This window comes from Scyliorhinus torazame, chromosome 18 (assembly GCF_047496885.1).
Source record: "Scyliorhinus torazame isolate Kashiwa2021f chromosome 18, sScyTor2.1, whole genome shotgun sequence".
NCBI lineage: Eukaryota > Metazoa > Chordata > Chondrichthyes > Carcharhiniformes > Scyliorhinidae > Scyliorhinus > Scyliorhinus torazame.
In genome coordinates, this window is record NC_092724.1 from 159,462,281 (window position 1) to 159,485,711 (window position 23,431).

At 50.4% G+C, this 23,431-nt stretch overlaps 1 protein-coding gene across 8 annotated transcripts in view; it reads left to right on the top strand.

The window, feature by feature from the left end:
• The window catches only part of cep112 (centrosomal protein 112), an 804,780-nt gene that overhangs the window by 722,481 nt on the left and 58,868 nt on the right, over positions 1–23,431 (top strand). For all 8 annotated transcript variants that reach the window (XR_011936273.1, XM_072483741.1, XM_072483746.1 and 5 more), the window contains one exon: positions 11,521–11,610. Coding sequence is in view for 7 of the 8 variants with exons in the window: in XM_072483741.1 (XP_072339842.1) it covers positions 11,521–11,610 (90 nt within the window). In the remaining variant the exon portion in view is untranslated. The remainder of the gene's footprint in view (positions 1–11,520; positions 11,611–23,431) is intronic.

The following is a 23,431-nucleotide window of genomic DNA, read 5'->3' on the forward strand; positions in this document are numbered from 1 at the left end:
ATAACATGTCCCGCAGGAGGCTCCACCTCAACAAGACAACGTTGCGTCACCTGTGCCATGTCGTTGCAGACTTGGCACCACGTGGGGGTAGAGGATACCCGCTCCCGGTGGCCGGCAAGGTCACCGCAGCCCTGAACATTTACACCTCGGGATCATTCCAGAGCTCAAGCGGGGTCTTGCGTGGCATATCCCAATCAACACCTTGCAAGTGCAACCGTGAACTCACAGATGCTCAGTTTGCCTCATCTCTCTATATGGAGGCTCCAGATCAGCCTCCAGTGCTCCCTTCCCAATCGGTCCGTGGGGGCTTTGGGGGTCACTTCAGGACAAATGGGCAGCTGGATTGATGCCCCTGTGGCACCTGGCTGTGCCAGCCTTGGAAGCTCCCCAGTGTCCATACCATGGTATGCATGCTCTCCTTGATGCCCCTCCGTGAGCAAGCCATGCTCTGCAGCACCTTGCCAATGTCCACCTCAGTGACCGGGGCATGCTCTGGAGCGCCTCGGCAATGCCAACCCGAGACTGGGACATGCTCCGCAGTGCCCCGGCAAGGTCCACCTGAGACTGGGACACGTCCCCCAGCAACTGGGAGATGTCCACCAGCGTCTGGGACCTGCCCCCCCAGCTCTGTGACATGCTCTGGAGCACCTCGGCAATACCCACCTGAGATTAGGACATGCATTGCAACACCTCAGAAAAGTCCACCTGTATCAAGCACACATGGTGCAGCATCTGAGACATGCTGTCGAGCCTCTCAGCCATGGCCGTCACTGAGCAATGCCTTGGACACCACCACTCTTGCTGCTGATGTCGTGCGCCAGGATCTCCACTGAGGTCACCACCAGTGTTGGCCTCAGTGCCACGCATTGTCGGCGCAATCTCCTGCGTCCTTAGCCTTTGGGACTCCTCCAATTGGCTATGGCCTTGTTGAGTGTCCCTGACATCCCCCTCTGAATCTCGCAGCCACATCCTATCGACTGCATCAGCTCCGCGATAACCTGGTCCAGAAACTCAGCATCTGACTGCACCTCAGCTGGGTCCTGGGATCCAGCAGACCTCCGTTTGCTGTCTGCCCTGGACGGTTCCTGCCTCCACCTGATGTGCATCTGCAACTGTGAGGTGCTCACCAGAATGTGCCCCAGAAACCTGTACACTACTTTCAACCGAGGTGTGTGTCTCTGAGCTGGTGGAGGGTAGGGTGACAGCCGTGGCGCATAGGTGGCATCCTTGGAGCTCTCCTCCGAGGTGTTCTCTTGGGAGGTTGGGGGGCACTCCGGATGGGTCAGCACCGCCACAAACATTCACGTCCTCTCCAACAGAACAAGTATATTTGATGGAGAGTAAATCTGCTGCATCATGTCTGTAAACAAAGAAAGTGTTTTTCTCCCCACAGTTCCCTGTTAGATCTGAAGGCAGTGACATTTGTTTGTGTGCAATTCCATAGGCACTAGCTGACATTCTAATACCTTACCCAAACACGCAAGTGCAAGCCTGGACAATAAATGACTGAGTTCGCCCATTTTGGTGTAATTTCTAGGCCAGTAGGAATTATCCCAGAAACTGTTACATAGAAATTACAGTGCAGAAGGAGGCCACTCGGCCCATTGAGTCCGCACCGGCTCTTGGAAAGAGCACCCCACCCAAGGTCAACACCGCCACCCCATCCCCATAACCCTGCAACCCCACCCAACACTAAGGGCAATTTTGGAGACTAAGGGCAATTTATCATGGCCAATCCACCTAACCTGCACATCTTTGGACTGTGGGAGGAAACCGGAGCACCCGGAGGAAACCCACGCACACACGGGGAGGATGTGCAGACTCCGCACAGACAGTGACCCAAGCCGGAATCGAACCTGGGACCCTGGAGCTGTGAAGCAATTGTGCTATCCACAAGGCTACCGTGCTGCCCCAAACCAGCTTCCCAACTGATGCCACCATTTCTCGAAGTTTCACTGGAACGGACAGTAAACATTGGGTGGCACAGTGGTTAGCACTGCTGCCTCACGGCCCCAAGGACCGAGTTCGATCCCGGCCCCGGGTCACTGTCCGTGTGGAGTTTGCACATTCTCCCCGTGTCAGCGTGGGTCTCACATCCATGACCCAAAAGATGTGCAGGTTAGGTGGATTGGCCATGCTAAATTGCCCCTTAATTGGAAACAAATAATTGGGTCCTTTAAATTTAAAAAAAAAACATTTAATAAACTGTGCTGCTCCGCCCAAAAGGAGAATGTATATGATAAAGTAATCCTAGGAACAAGGCAAGTGGTATATTTCTCATTGATGCTCGATCAATAACTCCAGAAGCGAGAGTAATACCTCTAATAAAGTAAAGCAAAAAGTGCAGAGGATACTGGAAGTCTGCAGAAGGATTTGGATAGGCTAAGTGAATGGGCTAGGTACTGGCAGATGGAATACAATGTTGACAAATGTGAGATTATCCATTTTGGTAGGAATAACAGCAAAAGGGATTATTATTTAAATGATTAAATATTAAAACATGCTGCTGTGCAGAGAGACCTGGGTGCGCTAGTGCATGAGTCGCAAAAAGTTGGTTTACAGGTGCAACAGGTGAGTAAGAAGGCAAATGGAATTTTGTCCTTCATTGCTAGAGGGATGGAGTTTAAGACTAGGGAGGTTATGCTGCAATTGTATAAGGTGTTAGTGAGGCCACACCTGGAGTATTGTGTTCAGTTTTGGTCTCCTTACTTGAGAAAGGACATACTGGCACTGGTGGGTGTGCAGAGGAGATTCACTAGGTTAATCCCAGAGCTGAAGGGGTTGGATTACGAGGAGAGGTTGAGTAGACTGGGACTGTACTCGTTGGAATTTAGAAGGATATGGGGGGATCTTATAGAAACATATAAGATTATGAAGGGAATAGATAGGATAGATGCGGGCAGGTTGTTTCCACTGGCGGGTGAAAGCAGAACTAGGGGGCATAGCCTCAAAATAAGGGGAAGTAGATTTAGGACTGAGTTTAGGAGGAACTTCGTCACCCAAAGGGTTGTGAATCTATGGAATTCCTTGCCCAGTGAAGCATTTGGGGCTCCTTCATTAAATGTTTTTAAGATAAAGATAGATAGTTTTTTGAAGAATAAAGGGATTAAGGGTTAGGGTGTTCGGGCCGGAAAGTGGAGCTGAGTCCACAAAAGATCAGCCATGATCTCATTGAATGATGGAGCAGGCACGAGGGGCCAGATGGCCTACTCCTGCTCCTAGTTCTTATGTTCTAATACCGACTACCACACCCATCACTGACGCTTTTGTGCAGTTTAAGAGTAGGGCCCTTACCAAATGAAAAGGCCACCTTGCTGAGTGCAAACATCAGAAACTACAGGCAACTCTCGCCAGAGAGTATCAATACACTGCTGTGAATATTTTAAATCTTTTTTTTCCATAAATTTAGAGTACCCAATTATTTTTTTGCCAATTAAGGGGCAATTTAGCATGGCCAAACCACCTACCCTGCACATCTTTGGGTTGTGGATGTGAAACCCATGTAAACACGGGAAAATGTGCGAACTCCACACGGACAGTGACCCAGAGCAGGGATTCAAACCCAGGTCCTCAGCGCCGTAGTTCTGCAGTGCTAACCACTGTGCCACGTGCCGCCCTTGAGTATTTTAAATCTGCCCAAATATTCAGAGGTCAGAGCAAAGACCAGCCAGTACACTTACAGCCAGAACACTGGGAATACCCAGACTTGACTGCCATTAGCTCTCCCAGCAGCAGGGTGCCAATGGGTTATTGACAAATGGAGGAACATTGGTGAATTTCCTCCCCCACTCAAATCTCAGAACACCAAACCCAATTGTAACACCTCTACCACCACCCCAGTGAAGACAAACAACTAAAATTACTGATCCGGGATTGGAGCTATGAATTTTAATTATGCATGATGCTTTCAGCCAATACCCCAGTGGGAGAGCTCAACTATTACTCTTCATTCAGTAAATAAAGCACTGAAACAGCATCATGATATCAAAGTATGCTGGCCTGGAATATGTGCTGTTCTGTTGTAGGCAAAAATTCCCATCATGAAAGAATTTCACCATATGTGGAAATGTAAATTGTGGCTTATCCTAAAACCATAACATTTCTTCTCCATTTTTTTCAAAAGACACTGTATTTATTGTGGTTTGCAAAACATATTTCTGATGGGGAATTTGTAAAAGATGTGATTGTTCAAAGAAGCCATTAATCCTAACTAAACAAATTACAGTGCCATGCTATTCCACTGACTCCATAAGAGAAGTCTAGTGGGTTAGTACAATCTGGTTGTTTGCAGTTTTTTTTCCACAAGGGTTGTAATGAAGCCCACACCCTGAAACAGAGAAATCCATTGACAAAATTAATTCCTATCAAACTGGACCCTGCTGCAAACTCCCCCTGAAAGTAGGTGTGTGTACATTTGGCCAAACTGATTAGTTGCTCACATTTTGAATATCTGGTTCAGTCGGCCAACCAAATAACCGGGTGCCTCGATTGGACATTTCAAACTGCATTCTCCAAACTCAGATTGAGACATAATGGTAATGATTTATGCTGTGCTAATGACTGTAAAAGTAGTATGTAACTGTCATAACCTGCCTACTTACCATTGGCTGGGGACTAATGACAATCCCACAATCCTGTGGGAGTATGAGCTTCCCCAATGAGGGGGACGGAGAAACCATTAGTAAACGCCAAGTATAAATAAAGCTGGCCAGTTTGGAACCAGCAGGAAGGAGTGTGCAGCAAGGGAAGTTGCTGCTGCTGTTATATATATATGTTATTGTAAATAAATGTTATTACTTTGTATCCTTAAAACTCGTGCTGGGTTCTTCGTGGCCCTCACAAAACTGGCGACGAAGGTTAAAGTGAATAGCTGTCTCCACTGCTGAAGCCACCTCCCTGGATTTTTGTTGGATACAGGTTGGAAGTTGTTTTCTATTATACCATGCCTCTGTCCGGACGTTTGGATGTTTTTGATGCTGCGCTGGAAAGCTGGAACCAGTACACACAACGGATGCGTTACTATTTCCGGGCAAACAATATCACCGAAAACGAGCGCCAGGTGGTCATACTGCTCACCGCCTGCGGCCCGCATACGTTTGGGGTGATTAGGAGCCTTACGTACCCAGCTGCGCCGGACACCAAAACGTTTGATGAACTTGCGAATATAGTGGGGCAACATTTTAACCCAACCCCGTCCACGATAGTCCAGCGTTACCGGTTTAATACCGCTGAGAGGACCCCTGGAGAATCCCTTGCCGATTTTCTATCCAGGCTCCGTAGGATTGCGGAGTACTGTGACTATGGAGAGACCTTGTCAGAAATGTTACGCGACCGTTTGGTTTGCGGTATTAACAATGCGGCCACCCAGAGAAAGTTGTTAGCTGAGCCAACATTGACTTTCAACAGGCCATTCAAATAGTATTGTCCCGAGAAAGCGCAGAACGAGGAGTGCAGGAGCTACAGGGAATGGAAGTGCATGCCTTGGGGCGCAACCCCTTCGGTCCGAAAATGTCCCCCCGCACTTCTGCGGTACCTTGGGCGAGGCAACGTCTGGACTGACGCCAGTGGCCGTCGGACATTTCTCCCCGAAGGGAGCCTTCTCCAGAACCAATGGATGAGGAGCCATGTCCGTGTCAGACTTGTAGGCGCTGACCCCGTCGTGGAAGCCGGTCCTGGGGGCGCCAGAGGCGCCGTCGTTCCGACCGAAACTGGGACCAGCCCAGGGGCCGTAACTGGGACCAGCCCAGGGGCCGTACCTTCCATGTGGATGAACCTGCGGCGACTACTCCTGAGGACGTGGAGACGGAGGACGACTGCCTGCAGCTGCATTGTTTGGCAGCTCCCCGTGTGGCCCCCATTAAGGTGACAGTACGGGTCAATGGCCACCCGCTTGAGATGGAGTTGGACACTGGCGCAGCGGTCTCCGTGATCGCCCAGAGGACATTCGACCGCATCAAGCAGGGTCTACAGACCCTTACATTAACCGACTCACAGGCCAGGTTGGCCACCTTCATGGGGGAACCACTGGACATTGCAGGAACTACAATGACCCCTGTTGTTTATGGACGCCAGGAGGGGCGTTTCCCACTTATCGTGGTCCGCGGTCATGGGCCCAGCCTGTTGGGTCGGGACTGGTTGCGCCATTTGCGGTTGCAATGGCAGCACATTGTCCAAACAGTTTCTGAAGGGTTGACTGAGGTGCTAGGACGATACCCAGATGTATTCCAGCCTGGTTTGGGGAAAATAAAAGGGGCCATAGCCCGTATCCAAGTCGAACCAGGAGCCACGCCGCGCTATTTCCGGGCGCGTCCGGTGCCTTACGCCTTGCTCGAGAAGGTAGAAGGGGAGTTCACTCATTTGGAGAGTTTGGGTATTATCAGGCCCGTCCGTTTTGCTGACTGGGCAGCACCAATTGTACCTGTAATGAAGCCAGATGCCACAGTTTGCTTGTGTGGTGACTATAAACTTACAGTGAATACGGCGTCCCGACTTGACCGATATCCAATGCCTCGCATAGAGGATCTCTACGCGAAGCTTGCAGGTGGACTCTCGTTCACAAAATTAGATATGAGTCACGCCTACCTGCAGTTGGAGCTGGACCCTGCCCCCGACCATATGTAACGATTAATACACACCGGGGCCTGTATGAATATACACGGTTGCCCTTTGGAGTATCCTCTGCCTGCGCAATTTTTCAACGTGTTATGGAGGGCATTTTGAGAGGTTTACCACGTGTTGCTGTCTACCTAGATGACGTGTTGATTACAGGGACGTCGGAGCAGGAACATTTGGAAAATCTGGAGGCTGTCCTTAGACGCATTTCGGAGGCTGGAGTCCGTTTACGTCGCACAAAGTGCGTATTTCAGGCAAAGGAAGTAGTCTACCTAGGTTATTGGGTGGACCGCGAAGGTTTGCACCCCGTCGCAGAGAAGATGCGTGCAATTCAACAGGCCCCTGCCCCGACCGACACTTCGCATCTTCGTTCTTTTCTCGGTCTCGTAAACTATTACGGGAAGTTCCTCCCCAATCTGGCAACTACGCTGGCCCCTTTGCACCTTCTGCTAAAGAAAAATCACACCTGGGTTTGGTGTCAGCTGCAAGAAACCGCTTTCCGGCGGGTAAAACAACAATTGTCATCGTTTGGGTTACTAACCCACTATGATCCTGGAAAGCCTTTGCTCGTCACATGTGATGCATTCCCGTATGGTATTGGGGCCGTCCTGTCCCACAAGATGGAGAACGGGGCCGAGCGACCGATAGCTTTCGCCTCCCGCACATTGACTGCAGCGGAGAAAAAGTACGCGCAGATCAAGAAGGAGGGCCTGGCAGTTGTTTTTGCGGTGAAACGCTTCCACCAGTACATGTATGGCCGCCATTTCACTATCGTGACTGATCATAAGCCTCTGCTGGGACTTTTCAGAGAGGATAAGCCAATACCGCCCATTGCTTCCGCACGGATCCAGCGCTGGGCTTTGTTGCTCGCTGCATACGAGTATTCTCTGCAGCACAAACCAGAAACGCAGATAGCAAATGCCGACGCACTGAGCCGATTGCCTTTATCGACCGGCCCCATTCTCTGGAAGGAACCTTAGCGAGTTGCTGCAGTGCATCTTGTCAGCCTCCACTGTGCATCGGTGGTGGGGGGGACACCAAGGCCAAGGAGAGAAATCATGGAGTCTGGTGCTGCATATGTTTCTGGGCTCCTTATCCCCCCCTCCCTCTTAACCCTCTCACTTGTATCCTTCGGGTACCCAGAAGTGGGAGCCGTGGTCACAGAGGGTCAAACTGGTTTATTTCTATCCACACAGGTGGGCTTGTTAAATTATACTTTTGATTAAGTGATAAATATTTTCTTCCTTTAAATTGAAACTAACTACAGTTACAAATGCCCAATATGAAGCAGAAAATAGGAGAACAAAGTCTGCAGATGCTGGAAACTGGAATACAAACAAAAATGCTGGAAATATACTCAGCAGGCCAGGCAGCGTCTGAAAAGAGAGAAACAGCCAACCCTTCAGGCCCACAATCAGATCAGACACCAATTTTTGGTCACATGGGAAAGGGGAGGGGACAACGGCCAAGTTAAGGAGTTGTGTTTAATTAACACTGACCCTGGGCGGGATTCTCCCCTACTCAGCGGGATGGGGGGGGGGTCCCGGCGGGATGGAGTGGCGTGAAGCACTCCGGCGTCGGGCCGCCCCAAAGGTGCGGATTTCTCCGCGCCTTTAGGGGCCAAGCCCTCACCTTGAGGGGCTAGGCCCGCGCCGGAGTGGTTGGCGCCCCGCCAGCCGGCGGGAAAGGCCTTTAGCGCCACGCCAGCCGGGGCCGAAAGGACTTCGCTGGGTGGCAGAAGTCCGCGCATGCGGGGGAGCATCAGCGGCTGCTGACATCCCCGTGCATGCGCGGGGGGGGTGTCTCTTCCGCGTCGGCCATGGTGAAGAGGAGGGCCGAGGAGGGGGGCAAAGAGTGCCCCCACGGCACAGGCCCGCCCGCGGATCGGTGGGCCCCGATCGCGGGCCAGGCCACCGGCACCCCCCCCCCCCAGGTCCCCAGAGCCCGCCTAGTCCCGCCAGGAAGAGAGGTGGTTTGATCCTCGCCGGCAGGACAGGCATTCCAGCAGCGGGACTTCAGCCCATCGCGGGCCGGAGAATCGCTGGGGGGGTGGGGGGGAGCTCGCCGACCAGCACGGCGCGATTCCCGCCCCCACCAAATATCCGGTGCAGGAGAATTCGGCAACCAGCGGGGGCGGGATTTACGCCAGCCCCCGGCGGTTCTCCGACCCGGCGGGGGGTCGGAGAATCCCGCCTCCTGTGTTCACCTCTGGTGGTACACATACTGGCCTCAATGGAATTCATACAAACGTTGGGTTCGGAAGTGGGTTGTCTTTCAGCCGAGGTTTTCCTCCTGTCCTAGCCCAGTATGGGGAGGTCGCTGTATGTGTGGGTATACGTGCACGAATCTGTGCACGTACATGGCTCATTATCGGTCTCAGGATTCTCTCTCATTCACTCTCTCACACTCATACCTTCACTCTCACATTCTGACGCTCACTCTCCCTCTCACATTCATTGACTCTCATACTTACTCATTCTCACACTTACTGTCACACACTGTTTTACTGGCACAGGCCCCGGAGCACAACCCTCTCCCAAGCCCTTGGAGTGAGTGAATATGTACGGTGATATATGGGGTGCCAAAAAGGAGGGTTGATTTGACCTGGATGGTGTCGAGCTCTTTGAGTGTTGTCACAGCTGCACTGGTCCAGGCCGTGAAGTGTATTCCATCACACTTCTGACTTGTGCCTTGAAGAGAGCATGTGGTTTGCAGCATTTGCCAGCTTGCAATCTGTGGAAGAATAATCTCCCATTCTGAGAAAATTAGAGAGTTTCTTGCTTTTGTTTGCACAAGAAACTGCAGATTGAATTTGCCAAGGCTTCTTTGCGACAGGCCTGGCATTTATTTAAATTTATTCACATCAGGCAATATCTGTGAACAGACACCTGGGGCTGGATTCTCCACAGCCCCGCGCCAAAATCGCGTTTGGCGCGGGGGCAGCGAATCGACTTTCGCGACCGAATAGCGCCCGGCAGTTCTCCGGGCCCCGAAGAATCGCTCATCCGTGAATCATGCCGCGCGGCCATTGCCAGAGGCCCTCCCAGCGATACTCCGCTCCCAACCAGCCGATTTCCCGACGGCGTGATTCTAACCATGTATAGCTGGTCGGGACTCTCGCGCGACGGCTGCGGACTCAATCCGCGGCCCCCTGGTGGGGGGGGGATCTTATGGGCGGCCGGGGCAGCGATCGGGCTGGTCTGATGCAGGGGCGTATGGCCGATTGGGGGGACCTTGTTTCTTCGTGATGGTCTGAGTCCGCCATGGCGATCGACGCAGCCGCTGGAGGCCGCCGCCATGCGCATGCGCAAACTCAGAACCGGAAGTGCGGGGGCGTGTATCCTCAGCCAATGCTGAGTGAAGATCCCCGGGTCCCTGCTAGCCCCCTGCAGGTAAGTGAATCGCTCTTTATTTTTGGAAGGAAACTGGGGAGTGAAACGCCACGTTTATACCCCAGGGACATAGCCCATTTTTGGAGAATCCAGCCCCTGGAATCATGGTTTGTTGTTGGCAATTAAAAAATAAAACCGATTGTTTAAAATTAATTGGTTGCTACTTATTGCTGCTGAGAATTTGCTTTAAAAAATCTTCCCTGAATCATTTTGGAATTCCATTTTATTTATTTATTTGTTTTGTTTTTTTTAAATGTGAATTTAGAGTACCCAATTTTTTCTTTTCAATTTAGCGTGGCCAACCCACCTACCCTGCACTATTTTTTGGGTTGTGGAGGTGAGACCCATGCAGGCCTGGGGAGAATGTGCAAACACCACACGGACACTGACCCGGGGCAGGGATCAAACCTGGGCCCTCGGCGCCGTGAGGCAGCAGTGCTACCCACTGCGCCACCGTGCTGCCCCAAGGTATTCCATTTTATACGTAAAAACTTGAAAACTGTGTAAACAACATAATTCGAAACGTTTCATGAGTTAGATTTCATCAGTATATAGAAATTTACTCTTGAAATATCTGAGTTGAAGATCTCACTATTAGTGCACAAACTTTATTCCTTCTACACTCCTGACATGCACTCTCCTGCAGTTTTCTGTTCGTTCATTTTAAGAGCAGAAAATGTCTGCCTTGTTGCAGGAAGTAGATGATGGGAAAGTGGTGAGGCCACAAAAGGTGGGGGAGGGTGGGTGGATAAGACTTGCAGGGCAGTGGGATTAGGAGGCTGTGGGCTCAGAAGGTGTGGTTTCAAATCCCACCTCAGAAATTTGAGCTCAGAATCCTGGCTGAAACTCCAGTGAAATGCAAAGGGAATACTGCCCTGTCAGAGATACTGGCCTATCTAACCACTCAACTGAATGCAAAAAATTAATGGTACAGTTTGAAGAAGAGCAGGGGCATTCTACTGGGGTGTTGGAGATTGTTTATCCTCCAACCAATATCACTGAAGCAGATGATCGGATCATTTATTTCATTTCTGTTTGTGGGAACTTACCGTGTATAAAATGTTTTCTACAACCGTGACCATACTTCAGAAGGAGGTCATTGCTCTATTTCTTTGACTTGTCTTGTAAATCTGAATATTATAATGTGGGTTATGTTTGTACTTTCTGATGTCTCTCTGTGCTTCTTCCATGTTGCTAGTTTAAAAGTTACTGGTTATGGGCAGGCTAGATGCAGAGATTTTGTGTAGAAGCCTCTGTTGGTGAAATCATGAATGGGATTAGAGAGCCTTGAGAGGCTTTTAGGATCTGTGCCTTCGATGGTAGCTTGAAGGAAGCTTTCCACAGAAACAGTCGGTTTGCAGACAATCCTTCAAATTGTAGGAGGATTAGAGAATCACATGGTGAATATATCTTCCTTTAAACAAGTCCTTTGACATCACATTTGTCTTTTTAAAGGTTGAAGTGTCAATTCAGTAACGCAAATTACTTTTTTTCTCTTTGCTGATTTATCATTTAGGCTTTGGAGAATGACGCAGAAAGCTATTACAACCAGATCCAGGCATTAGAAAAGGAGATACAAAACAAGGAGCTGGAGACTCAGGAACAGGTAACAAACAGCAGGCAAAAGTGGTCCAATTCTTAATGGGTGAAGGTTGATACATGAACAAAAAAAAACAGGGCTACGGAAAATGATTCAATAATAACTTTCAAAAGGGAATTACATAAATACCTGAAAAGGGTTATAGGGAAAATCAAGAGAATGGAACTAATTGGATACCAAGTGACTCCTTCTGTACTGTATAATTCTAAGATTGATGCTTCAGGTGGTTGCAGTGATGCATCGCAATGTCTATGGTCTGTACTCATCAGTCTGTTGGATGCCATTACTGAGGAAAGAAACATTTTCCACCTAATGCAGCCTGTGTGAAAAAAATATCACAGGTCAGATGCAGGGTAAAGCGTCACCAATGTGTCTAATGACAAGTTCAGAAGAGCACCCTCTGCTTGCAGTGTTACATTTCCATTTCCCACACTAATTATTTATGTGGCCTCTCTGAAGGAGATGGCTAATTTTAATACCAATAATTATATGTTAGTAGATTCTCACGACTCGGAATTTGAGATTTCCCAAATTAATTTAAATTGGGACCATCAATAGAATTGACCATTAGGGAGGTTATTGCTAAACCTGCATTACACCTTGGTTAGAGCACACTTAGAGAACTGCATGCAGTTCTAGTCACCATTTTATAAAAAGGATATAGAGGCACTGAGAAGATTAACAAGGATGATCACAGAAATGCATTGGTATACATATCAGGGGAAGGTTGACAGGCTGGATCTCTTTTCACTTCTCTTGGAGAAATGAAGACTGAGGAGGGACCACATTTTGAAAATCGTCTTTAAAGTTATGAAAGGTTTTGATCAAGTGGATGGAGAAACAATATTTTCCCATGTGGAAGTCATAGCTAGAGGCCATCAATACAGTATAAGTCGGTCACCAAGAAATCCTATAAGGAATTCAGATGAAACATCTTTACCCAAAAAGTGATCAGAATGTGAAATTCACCACTACAGAGAACACAGGTACATCTAAGAGGAAGCCAGACAAACATTAATGGTAGATTTAGATGATGAAAGGTGATAGGAGGTTCAAGTGGAGCATAAATACCAGCATGGGCTTGTTGGGCCGAATGGCCTGTTTCTACGCAGTACAACCTGTGTAATCCATATCCATTGAAGGGAGAAATAATTCATCTCCCTCCAATCTGACTTTAAAATGTATTTCTTATCAGTGAAGATGTAATTCTGACTCACTTTACTCTTCTCCAATCCTTTGTTTCCTCGGCTTTGGAGAAAGGTGCTCAATTTATTCTGTGCAAATAGCTATCTCTCTCCAGATATTGATAGGAACTGGGAAAAGCAACTTGTTAAAGTAACTTTCTTCATGTAATCATTGTTACAGGTTAAGGAACATAGGAACAGGAATAGGCCACTAAGCCACTTGAGTCAGTTTCGCTGTTCAATTAGAAGGTGCATTTTTCTCGCAACTTTCACAATCTCAGGACATCCTTAAGCACTTTCTGGCCAATCAGTTCTTTGAAGTATAATCACTTATTGTAACTTCGGCTATGCGGCAGTTAATTCAAGCATTGCAAGGTCCAAAAAACAACAGAGATAAATGACCAGATAAGTAATAAAAACAGAAAATAGGGCGAAATGTGGCACATTGGTTAGCACTGGGACTGCGGTGCTGAGGACTCGGGTTCGAATCCCAGCCCCGGGTCACGGTCCGTGTGGAGTTTGCACATTCTCCCCATGTCTGCGTGGTTCTCACCCTCACAACCCAAAGATGTGCAGGTTAGGTGGATTGGCCACACTGAATTGCCCCTTATTTGGAAAAAATATATAATTGGGTACTCTAAATTTATTAAATAAATAAAGAAAGAAATAAAAACAGAAAATGCTGGATAAACCAAGCAAGTCTAGCATCATCCGTGGAGTGAGAAACCCACTTAATGGGCGTGATCGAATGGCCACGTCGTGGCCAAATCAGTGACATAATGAGGCCTTTAAATATCCCGAGAAGCCTCTCGCGAGATTTGCAACTCTCAAAACGCCATGCGAGACATCGCGATCAGGATCTCGCCCTCGCTAGGCAAGATCCAGATTAATATATTTAAATGAGCCATTAGGCTTATTTAAATATGGTGTCCCCGATTCTCCCGAGGTGCCTAATGAACACTTGCACCTGGGAGACCTCGCCATGGCGCCGTGGACCAGGCATAACGGCATCTGGGTGGATCTCCCAGGCCATCGGAGGCCCCAGAGTACCTGCTGGCACCCAGATACCCTGGCAGTGCCACCTTGACACTGCCTGTGTGCTTGGGTGATATTTCCATGCTGGCAGGGGCACTGCCAGAGTGCCAGGCTGGTGGTGCCAAGGTGTCTGGGTGCCAGGTTTCCTGTGCCAGGGATCGGGCCCAGGGGTGCCCAACCCTTAAGAGGTGGCTTGAGGACCATCTCAGAGGTACGTTGGGGCAGTGGGGGGGGGGGGGGGGGGGGGGGGGGTCCGGAGGCCACGGTGGAGGGTCCGAGGTGGATTGCAAGATCGGGGAGGCATTTGAAAATCGCGCCCCGACCTCTTCCTGCATTGCCGAGCAGGAAGTGACGTAAGTGCGGCCTTGGTGGGTTCATTCCTTGCCAAGGCCAAAAAAAACAAGAGTCCCCTTTGATAGCCAGGTTGTTCTCGATGCTACAGGCGCCGAAGACCCCACTATATGTGCCCAAAGCGAGACTCTATTTTTCGCACATTAAACTGCTCACAATATTCTGGGTCTACAGAATTTTGCTTTTAATTTGTTTTAGTGATTTGGTTGAGATAAAGATTGACACGGACAATGGGGAATATTTCCCTACCTCTTCTTCAGCTAGTGTCATGAGATCTTTTATGTGAAAATGAAATGAAATGAAAATCGCTTATTGTCAGAAGTAGGCTTCAAATGAAGTTACTGTGAAAAGCCCCTAGTCGCCACATTCCGGTGCCTGTCCGGGGAGGCTGGTACAGGAATTGAACCCACGCTGCTGGCCTGCCTTGGTCTGCTTTCAAAGCCAGCTATGCACCTGAGAGGACAGGTGGGGCCTCAGATTAACATCTGATGCAAAAGCTGGCAGCTGTGACAGTGCATCCCAACATCACTGTGCTGAAAAAATCATCTCAGATTAGATCTGTACCTCAACTCCTTACTCCATTCCCTTAATGCCCTTGCCAAACAAAACCCTATTGGCCTAGTTTATCTCGTTTGCACAATATTTGTGAATACTAAGAAAATCTTGTATACATAGTAACATAGGAATGAGGAGCAGATGTAGGCAATTCAGCCCTTCGAGCCTGCTCCACCACTCAATCAGATCATGGCTGATCTCTTCCTGGTCTCAAATCCACCTCCCCACCTGTTCCCCACATCCCTTTAACCTGATTTTAAAATCAGAAATATATCTATCTCCGTCTTGAAACCATTTAATGACTCAGATTCCACCACAATATGGGGCAGTGAGTTCCACAAATTCACCACCCTCTGAGAGAAGTACTACCTCCTTTTCCCAGTTCTAAATCTACCGCCTCTCAACCTATATCTGTGACCTCTTGTTTTAGATTGCCCAGAAGGGGGAACATTTGGTCCATGTTTACTTTATCAATCCCATTTAGTATTTTATACACCTCGATTAGATGCCCTCTCATCCTTCTAAGCTCCAGCGAGTATAAGGCCAAATTTTGTGATCTCTCCTCATGCGCCAACTCTTTCATCCCTGGAATCAATCTGGTGAACCTCCTCTGAACTGTTCCAATGCCACCACATCCTTCCTCAAATAAAGAGGCCAAAACTGGACACGATACTCCAGATGTGGTCTCACCAACACCCTATACAATTGCAACAACACTTCTCTACTTTTATACTCCAGTCCTTTTGCAATAAATGCTAACATTCCATTTGCCTTCCTAATTACATGCATACCGACTTTCAGCGATTCATGAACAAAGACACCCAGATCCCTCTGCCCAGGCATGTCTGAAATGTGCTTTCCATTTGGATAATAATTTGCCTTTCTATTTTTTCAGCCAAAATGGAGAATCTCACACTAATCTACATTAAACCCCATCTGCCAAACTTTGGCCCATTCTCTTAGCCTATCTGTATCTGTCTGTAAAATCTTTACCTCCTCTTCACTGCCTGCTTTCCCACCTCTTTTAGTATCATCCACAGATTTTGCTATGTTACACTCTGCCCCTGCTTGCAGATCATTTATATAAATTGTAAACAGTTGAGGTCCGAGGACTGACTCCTGCAGCATACTCAGCAGCACAGTCACCAGCACAGTCGCAGATTTTGGTCAAGAGTAGACGTGGTGGACACTAGGTCCACATCCTAGGTCCCAGGACCAGGACGTAAGTCTCGTTGAATATTCCCCTCTCTCAATTTACAACATTCATATAATAATATGCATTCCTGTTTTTGCAACCAAAGTGGATAACCTTCTATTTATCCACATCATACTGCATCTGCCATGCAGTTGCCCACTCACTCAGCTTGTCCAAATCACACTGAAGGATCTCTACATCCTCCTCACAGCTCACCCACCCACCCAACTTGTTGCCACCTGCAAATTTGGAGATGTTCCATTTAGTTTCCTCATCTAAATCCTTAATATATATTAAGGGTTCTGGGGTCCCATTATTAAACCTTGCAGTACCCCACTAGTCACTGCCTGCTATTCGGAAAAATAGCCATTTATTCCTTTTGTTTCCTGTCTACCAAACAGTTTTCTATCCATCTCAATATACTAGCCCCAAGGGGCTGCAGAATGGCCCAGTGGTTAGCCAACGTGCCCTGATAAATGAACCAGCCAATAGCTGTCATTTATTTTGTTGAGCTGAACAAGGCACAATGTGTGTACATGTGGGGCGCTATTCTCCCCCCCCCACCACCACCACCACGCCGGATGGGAGAATCACCGGGGCGCCGCGCGAATCGCGCCACGCCACCCTGACCCCCGCACGTGATTCTCCCACCCACCCGGAAACCAGCGGCGCGCGATTCGCACCGCCGCTCGGAGAACCGGTGAGCGGTGATTCTCCGGCCGGATGGGCCGAGCAGCTGCTACGACAGGTTCCCACCGGTGCCGTCCACCCCTGGTCGCTGCCGGCGAGAACTCTGCGGGAACGCTTGTGGGGCGGCCTGTGGGGGAGGGAGGGGGGCTCCTTCACCGGGGTGGCCTCCGATGGGGTATGGCCCACGATCAGGGCCCACCGATCGGCGGGCCAGCCTCTCCCCCCACCCGGGCCTATCTCCTTCCGCGCGCGGCCCCAGAACACCGGCCCCATGTTGGTGAGGGGCCGGCGTACGTAGGACGTTGCATGCGCAGGATTGGGCTGCCCCAACTGCTCATGCGCGGGTTGGCGCGGCGCCCATTTGGCACCGCGTAAGGTCGCTGGAACGGCGTGAACCGCTCCAGCGCCGTGCTGGCCCCCTATGAGGGCCAGAATAGGTTGTGCCCAGGCCCTGTTCGCGCCGTTGTCAAACGCGACGGCGTTCACGACGGCGCGAACACTTGGCCTCCATATCGGAGAATCGCCCCCGTTATTTCTGTGCCCTGCGCCTGTGAACAGAGTCTTGTGAATTAATATGTGCAGCTTCCATTACACACAAAGGAGCCACACTGCAAGCCTGACTGACATGATCTTAAATTGATTGTTGGAGTAGTTGTGCGCACACTGAGGATTATTTCGCAAATATTGTCCAATCACAGAATTCCATCTAATGTTGGACATTTTGTATTAAGTTTTGCAAGCCCGAGTTGGTTGGATATGGTCTGTCACTTGTCTGTTGCGAACAATGAAAGGGACATTCTGTTTGAAATGATCTACCAGTCTTTAGGACGTATGGGCTACATAGAACCATGGAATGTTTACGCTGCAGAAAGAGGCCATTCAGCCTGAAGTGTTTACACCGGCCAAAAAAGAGAAAAAAGAAACCAGCTGCTCATTTTAATCCCTCTTTCCAGCACCTGGTCAGCAGCCTTGCAGGTTACAACACTTCAGATGCAGATCCAGGTACCTTTTAAATTAGTTGAACATTTCAGCCTCAACCACCAACATTGGCAGTGAATTCCAGATACCCATCGCATCCTCTAATCTTTCTACTACTCACCTTAAATCATTGCCCCCTGGTGTTTGGCCCCTCAGCTAGGGGAAACCACAGCTAGGTACCTCATAATTGTGAACACGTCAATTAGGTTACCCCTTAACCTCCTCTGTTCTAAGGGAAACAGCTCTAGCCTATGCAAACTCTCCACATAGCTGCAGTTTTCAGGCCTTGGCAGCATTCTTGTGAATCTCCTCTGCTCTCTCTCCAGAGCAATTATGTCCTTCTGTAATGTAGTGATTAAAACCATACTAGAATTTTCTTTGATTTTATCTGCCAATATTTTTTTTAACAAAAACAGAAAATACTGGACAAGCTCAGCAGGTCAGACAACATCTGTGCAGAGAAAAGGGAGCTAACGTTTCGAGTCTGGATAACTAAAGAGAACTGGAAATGGGGTCAGATTTATACTGTAGTGGAGGGGTTGGAGTGGTGGGGCTGGTTAGGGGGCCAGCGATAGGTGGAGATTGACAAAGATGCCGAGGACATAAGACAAAAGAAATGTAAATGGGGTGATTAAGGCTAAGAAGAGGGCAGCACGGTGGCGTAGCCGTTAGCACTGCTACCTCATGGCTCTGAGGTCCCAGTTTTGATCCTGGCTCAGGTCACTGTCCGTGTGGAGTTTGCACATACTCCCCGTGTTTGCGTGGGTTTCGCCCTCACGACCCAAAGGTGTGCAAGGAAGGTGGATTGGCCACACTAAATTGCCCCTTAATTGGGAAAAATGAATTGGCTACTCCAAATTTATTTTTTAAAAAGGCAAGAAAAGTGTTGATACTGGCACATGAAGCGATTAGAATGTGTGAATGACAGAACAAAGGTGAGCACTGTGTCAAAGGGCAACTAGGAACAGTTGGCCCAAGTGGAGTGGGGGAGGGAGAACAATGGTAAAGGAAAAACTGAAAAATTGAAGAAATGAAAATAAATTGATAGAAAGGTGGGGGGGAGAGTTCTGAAGTTTTTGAACTCCGTGTTCAGTCCGGAAGGCTGTAACAGCCTAATCGGAAGATGAGGTGCTGTTCCTCCAGTTTGTGCTTGGCATCACTGGAACATTGCAGCAGGCCAAGGTCGGACATGTGAACGTGAGATTTCTTTCTTTTTTTAAAAATATGTTTATCAAAGTTTTTTAACACAATTTTTCACCCTTACAAACAATAAACCCCCCCCCCCCCCCTTGTAACAAAATAGAAAGAAAACGCACATAGCAAGATATATACATGGTAAAACGATATGTTACATAGCTTTGTACACTGGCTCTCTCCCGTACATGCCAGTTTCCCAAATCTTTCATGTGTTCTCTTGCTCAAACACCCCCTAGGCAACCCCCCCCTTCACAAGACATCCCCCCCCCCCTGGGTTGCTGCTGCTGACCGACCTTCCTCTAACGCTCCGCGAGATAGTCTAGGAACGGCTGCCACTGCCTGTAGAACCCCTGCGCAGACCCTCTCAAGGCAAACTTTATCCTCTCCAGCTTAATGAACCCAGCCATGTCATTTATCCAGGCCTCCACGCTGGGGGGCTTCGCCTCCTTCCACATTAGTAAGATCCTTCGCCGGGCTACTAGGGACGCAAAGGCCAGAATGCCGGCCTCTTTTGCCTCCTGCAATCCCGGCTCGTCCGCTACTCCAAATATTGCTAGCCCCCAGCTTGGCTTGACCCGGACTTTCACCACCTGAGATATTGTTCCCGCCTCTCCTCTCCAGAACCCCTCCAGTGCCGGGCATGACCAAAACATATGGACATGGTTCGCCGGACTCCCTGAGCACCTTCCACATCTGTCCTCTACCCCAAAAAACCTACTCAACCTCGCCCCCGTCAAGTGCGCTCTGTGAACCACCTTAAATTGTATCAGGCTGAGCCTGGCACACGAGGAGGAGGAATTAACCCTACCTAGGGCATCAGCCCATAACCCCTCCTCAATCTCCTCCCCCAGCTTCTCCTCCCATTTACCCTTCAGCTCCTCTACCAGCGCTTCACCCTCTTCTTTCATCTCCTGGTATATTGCCGACACCTTGCCCTCCCCGACCCATACACCCGAGATCACCCTGTCTTGAATTTCCTGTGCCGGCAGCAACGGGAATTCCCTCACCTGCCGCCTCACAAACGCCCTCGCCTACATGTATCTAAAAGCATTTCCCGGGGGTATCTCAAACTTCTCCTCTAGTGCCCCTAGGCTCGCAAACGTCCCATCAATGAACAGGTCCCCCATTCATCTAATCCCCGCCCGATGCCAGCTCTGAAACCCCCCGTCCATCCTCCCTGGGACAAACCGGTGATTACCCCTGATCGGGGACCACACTAAGGCTCCCATTGCACCCCTGTGCCGTCTCCACTGGCCCCAGATCTTTAGCGTTGCCACCACCACCGGACTTGTGGTGTACTTTGACGGCGAGAGCGGCAGTGGTGCCGTCACCAGCGCCCCCAAACTCTTTCCTTTCCAGGACACCATCTCCAACCTCTTCCATGCCGCCCCCTCCCCCTCCATCACCCACTTACAGATCATCGCCACATTTGCTGCCCAGTAGTAACACCCTAGGTTCGGCAGCGCCAACCCTCCTCGGTCACTGCTGCGTTCCAGAAACCCTCTCCTTACCCTCGGGGTCCTATTCGCCCACACAAACCCCATAATACTACTGCCTACTCTCTTAAAAAAGGCCTTGGTGATCACGATGGGAAGGCACTGAAACACAAAAAGAAACTTCGGAATGACCACCATTTTGACCGACTGCACTCTACCCGCTAGCGAGAGCGGTAACATGTCCCATCTTTTGAAGTCCTCCTCCATTTGCTCCACCAACCTCGTCAGATTCAGTTTATGTAGGGCCCCCCAACTCCTGGCTATCTGGATCCCCAGGTACCAAAAGCTCCCCTCCGCCCTCCTCAGCGGTAGCTCACCTATTCCCCTTTCTTGGTCCCCTGCCTGCACTACAAAAAGCTCACTCTTCCCTACATTGAGCTTATAGCCCAAAAAATCCCCAAACTCCCTTAAAGTCTGCATGACCTCCACCATCCCCTCCACTGGATCCGCCACATACAGCAACAGGTCGTCCGCATAAAGCGACACTCGATGCTCTTCTCCCCCTCGGACCACCCCCTCCATTTCCTAGACTCCCTCAATGATATGGCCAAGGGTTCAATCGCCAATGCAAACAACAGGGGGGACAGGGGGCACCCCTGCCTCGTCCCACGGTACAGCCGAAAATACTCCGACCTCCGCCGATTCGTCACCACACTCGCCACCGGGGCTCTGTAAAGGAGCTTAAGCCAACTGATAAACCCTCCCCCGAACCCAAACCTACGCAGCACTTCCCAGAGGTACTCCCACTCTACTCGGTCAAAGGCCTTCTCCGCGTCCATAGCTGCCACTATCTCCGCCACTCCCTCCACCGATGGCATCATTATCACGTTTAAGAGCCGCCGCTCATTGGTGTTTAGTTGCCTGCCCTTTACAAATCCCGCCTGGTCCTCGTGGATCACCCCCAGGACACAGTCCTCAATTCTCGTAGCCAGCACTTTTGCCAGCAACTTAGCATCCACGTTGAGGAGCAAGATCGGCCTGTACGATCCACATTGCAGTGGGTCCTTGTCCCGCTTTAGGATCAAAGAAATCGTCGCCTCCGACATTGTCGGGGGCAGGGCCCCTTCCTCCCTTGCCTCATTAAAGGTCCTCACCAGTAGTGGGGTCAACAGGTCTACGTACTTCCTGTAGAACTCCACCGGGAACCCATCCGGTCCCGGGGCCTTCCCTGCCTGCATACTTCCCAAACCCTTGCTCCTCCAACCCAATTGGTGCCCCCAAACCAGCCACCTCTTGCTCCTCCACCCTCGGGAATCTCAATTGGTCTAGGAATCGTCTCATCCCCTCTTCCCCCGCTGGGGGCTGGGATCTGTACAGCTCCTCATAGAAGGCCTTGAATGCCTCATTTATTTTCGTCGCACTCCGCACTGTGGCTCCCCTTCCATCCTTGACTCCCCCTATTTCCCTCGCTGCCACCCTCTTACGGAGCTGGTGTGCCAGCATCCGACTCGCCTTCTCCCCATACTCGTAGGTCGCCCCCTGCGCCTTCCTCCACTGTGCCTCTGCCTTCCCTGTGGTCAACAGATCAAACTTCGTCTGGAGACGTCGTCTTTCCCCAAGTAACCCCTCTTCAGGGGCCTCAGCGTATCTCCTGTCCACTCTTAAAATCTCCCCCACTAACCTCTCCCTTTCCATGCCCTCTATCTTCTCCCTATGAGCCCTAATGGAGATTAGCTGTCCCCTGATCACCGCCCTCAGCGCCTCCCATACCACCCCCACCCGCACCTCCCAGTTTTTGTTGACCTCCAAGTACCTTTCGATGCACCCCATCCAACTCTCACACACCACCTCATCTGCCAGCAGTCCCACATCCAACCGCCACAGCGGGTGTTGGTCCCTCTTCTCTCCCAACTCCAGTTCTACCCAGTGCGGGGCGCGATCTGAAACGGCTATGGCCGAATACTCCGTTCCCTCCACTTTCGGGATCAGCGCCCTGCCCAGAACAAAAAAATCTATCCGGGAGTAGGCTTTGTGGACGTGGGAGAAAAAAGAAAATTCCCTGGCCTGCGGCCTGGCAAACCTCCACGGGTCCACTCCCCCCATCTGATCCATAAACCCCCTAAGCACCTTGGCCGCCGCCGGCCTCTTTCCAGTCCTCGACCTGGAGCGGTCCAGTGCTGGGTCCAACACCGTATTGAAATCCCCGCCCATTATCAGGCCTCCTACCTCCAGGTCCGGAATGCGCCCCAGCATGCGCTTCATGAATCTGGCATCATCCCTGTTCGGGGCGTATACATTTACCAATACCACCCACATCCCTGCAACTTACCGCTCACCATCACATATCGCCCTCCGTTGTCCACTACGATATTCTTGACCTCAAACGACACCCGCTTCCCCACCAATATTGCCACCCCTCTGTTCTTCGCGTCTACCCCCGAATGGAATACCTGTCGTACCCACCCCTTTCTTAACCTGACCTGATCCGCCACCTTCAAATGTGTCTCTTGGAGCATGACCACGTCTGCCTTCAGTCTCTTTAAGTGCGCGAACACTCGGGCCCTCTTTACCGGCCCATTCAGGCCCCTCACATTCCACGTTATCAGCCGGATTGCCCCCCCCGGCCGACTAGCCATCTCCTTTTCTAGGCCAGTCCCGTGTCCGTGCCACCCTCACCCTCCGGTCCCCCAGCCGGGAGACCCCCATCCTGACCACCTCTTCTGTGCCCCATTCCCCTTCAGCCAGCGCAGCAGCAACCCTTCCCCCCCCCCCTTTCCCCCTCCCCTCCCCCCGCTAGACCCGTGTCTAGCTATTTTGCTCCCCGCATATCACTCCCGTAAGTCAGCTGACACCTGCTGACCCCGGCTTCCCCCGCCGTCCCATTGACCTCCCCGTGTGGGAATCTCCCAATCAGTGTGCGTTCCTCCATTCCCCCTCCCGCCTTTCTTCCCTAACGCGGGGGAAAAATAATGCGCTTTCCTAAGCCTACCCCGCCCCCTCTGGCGCAGCTCCTGTCTCTTTTCCCCCATCGCAATCCCCCTCTGTCCCCCCAGCCCGTGTAACATTTCCTGCGCGTGCTTAACACCCTATATACAACAAACATCGAACATCCCCCCCCCCACCCTCACAAACCCTCAGTTTGAGTCCAGCTTTTCGGTTTGAATAAAGGTCCACGCCTCTTCAGGCGTTTCAAAATAATGGTGCTG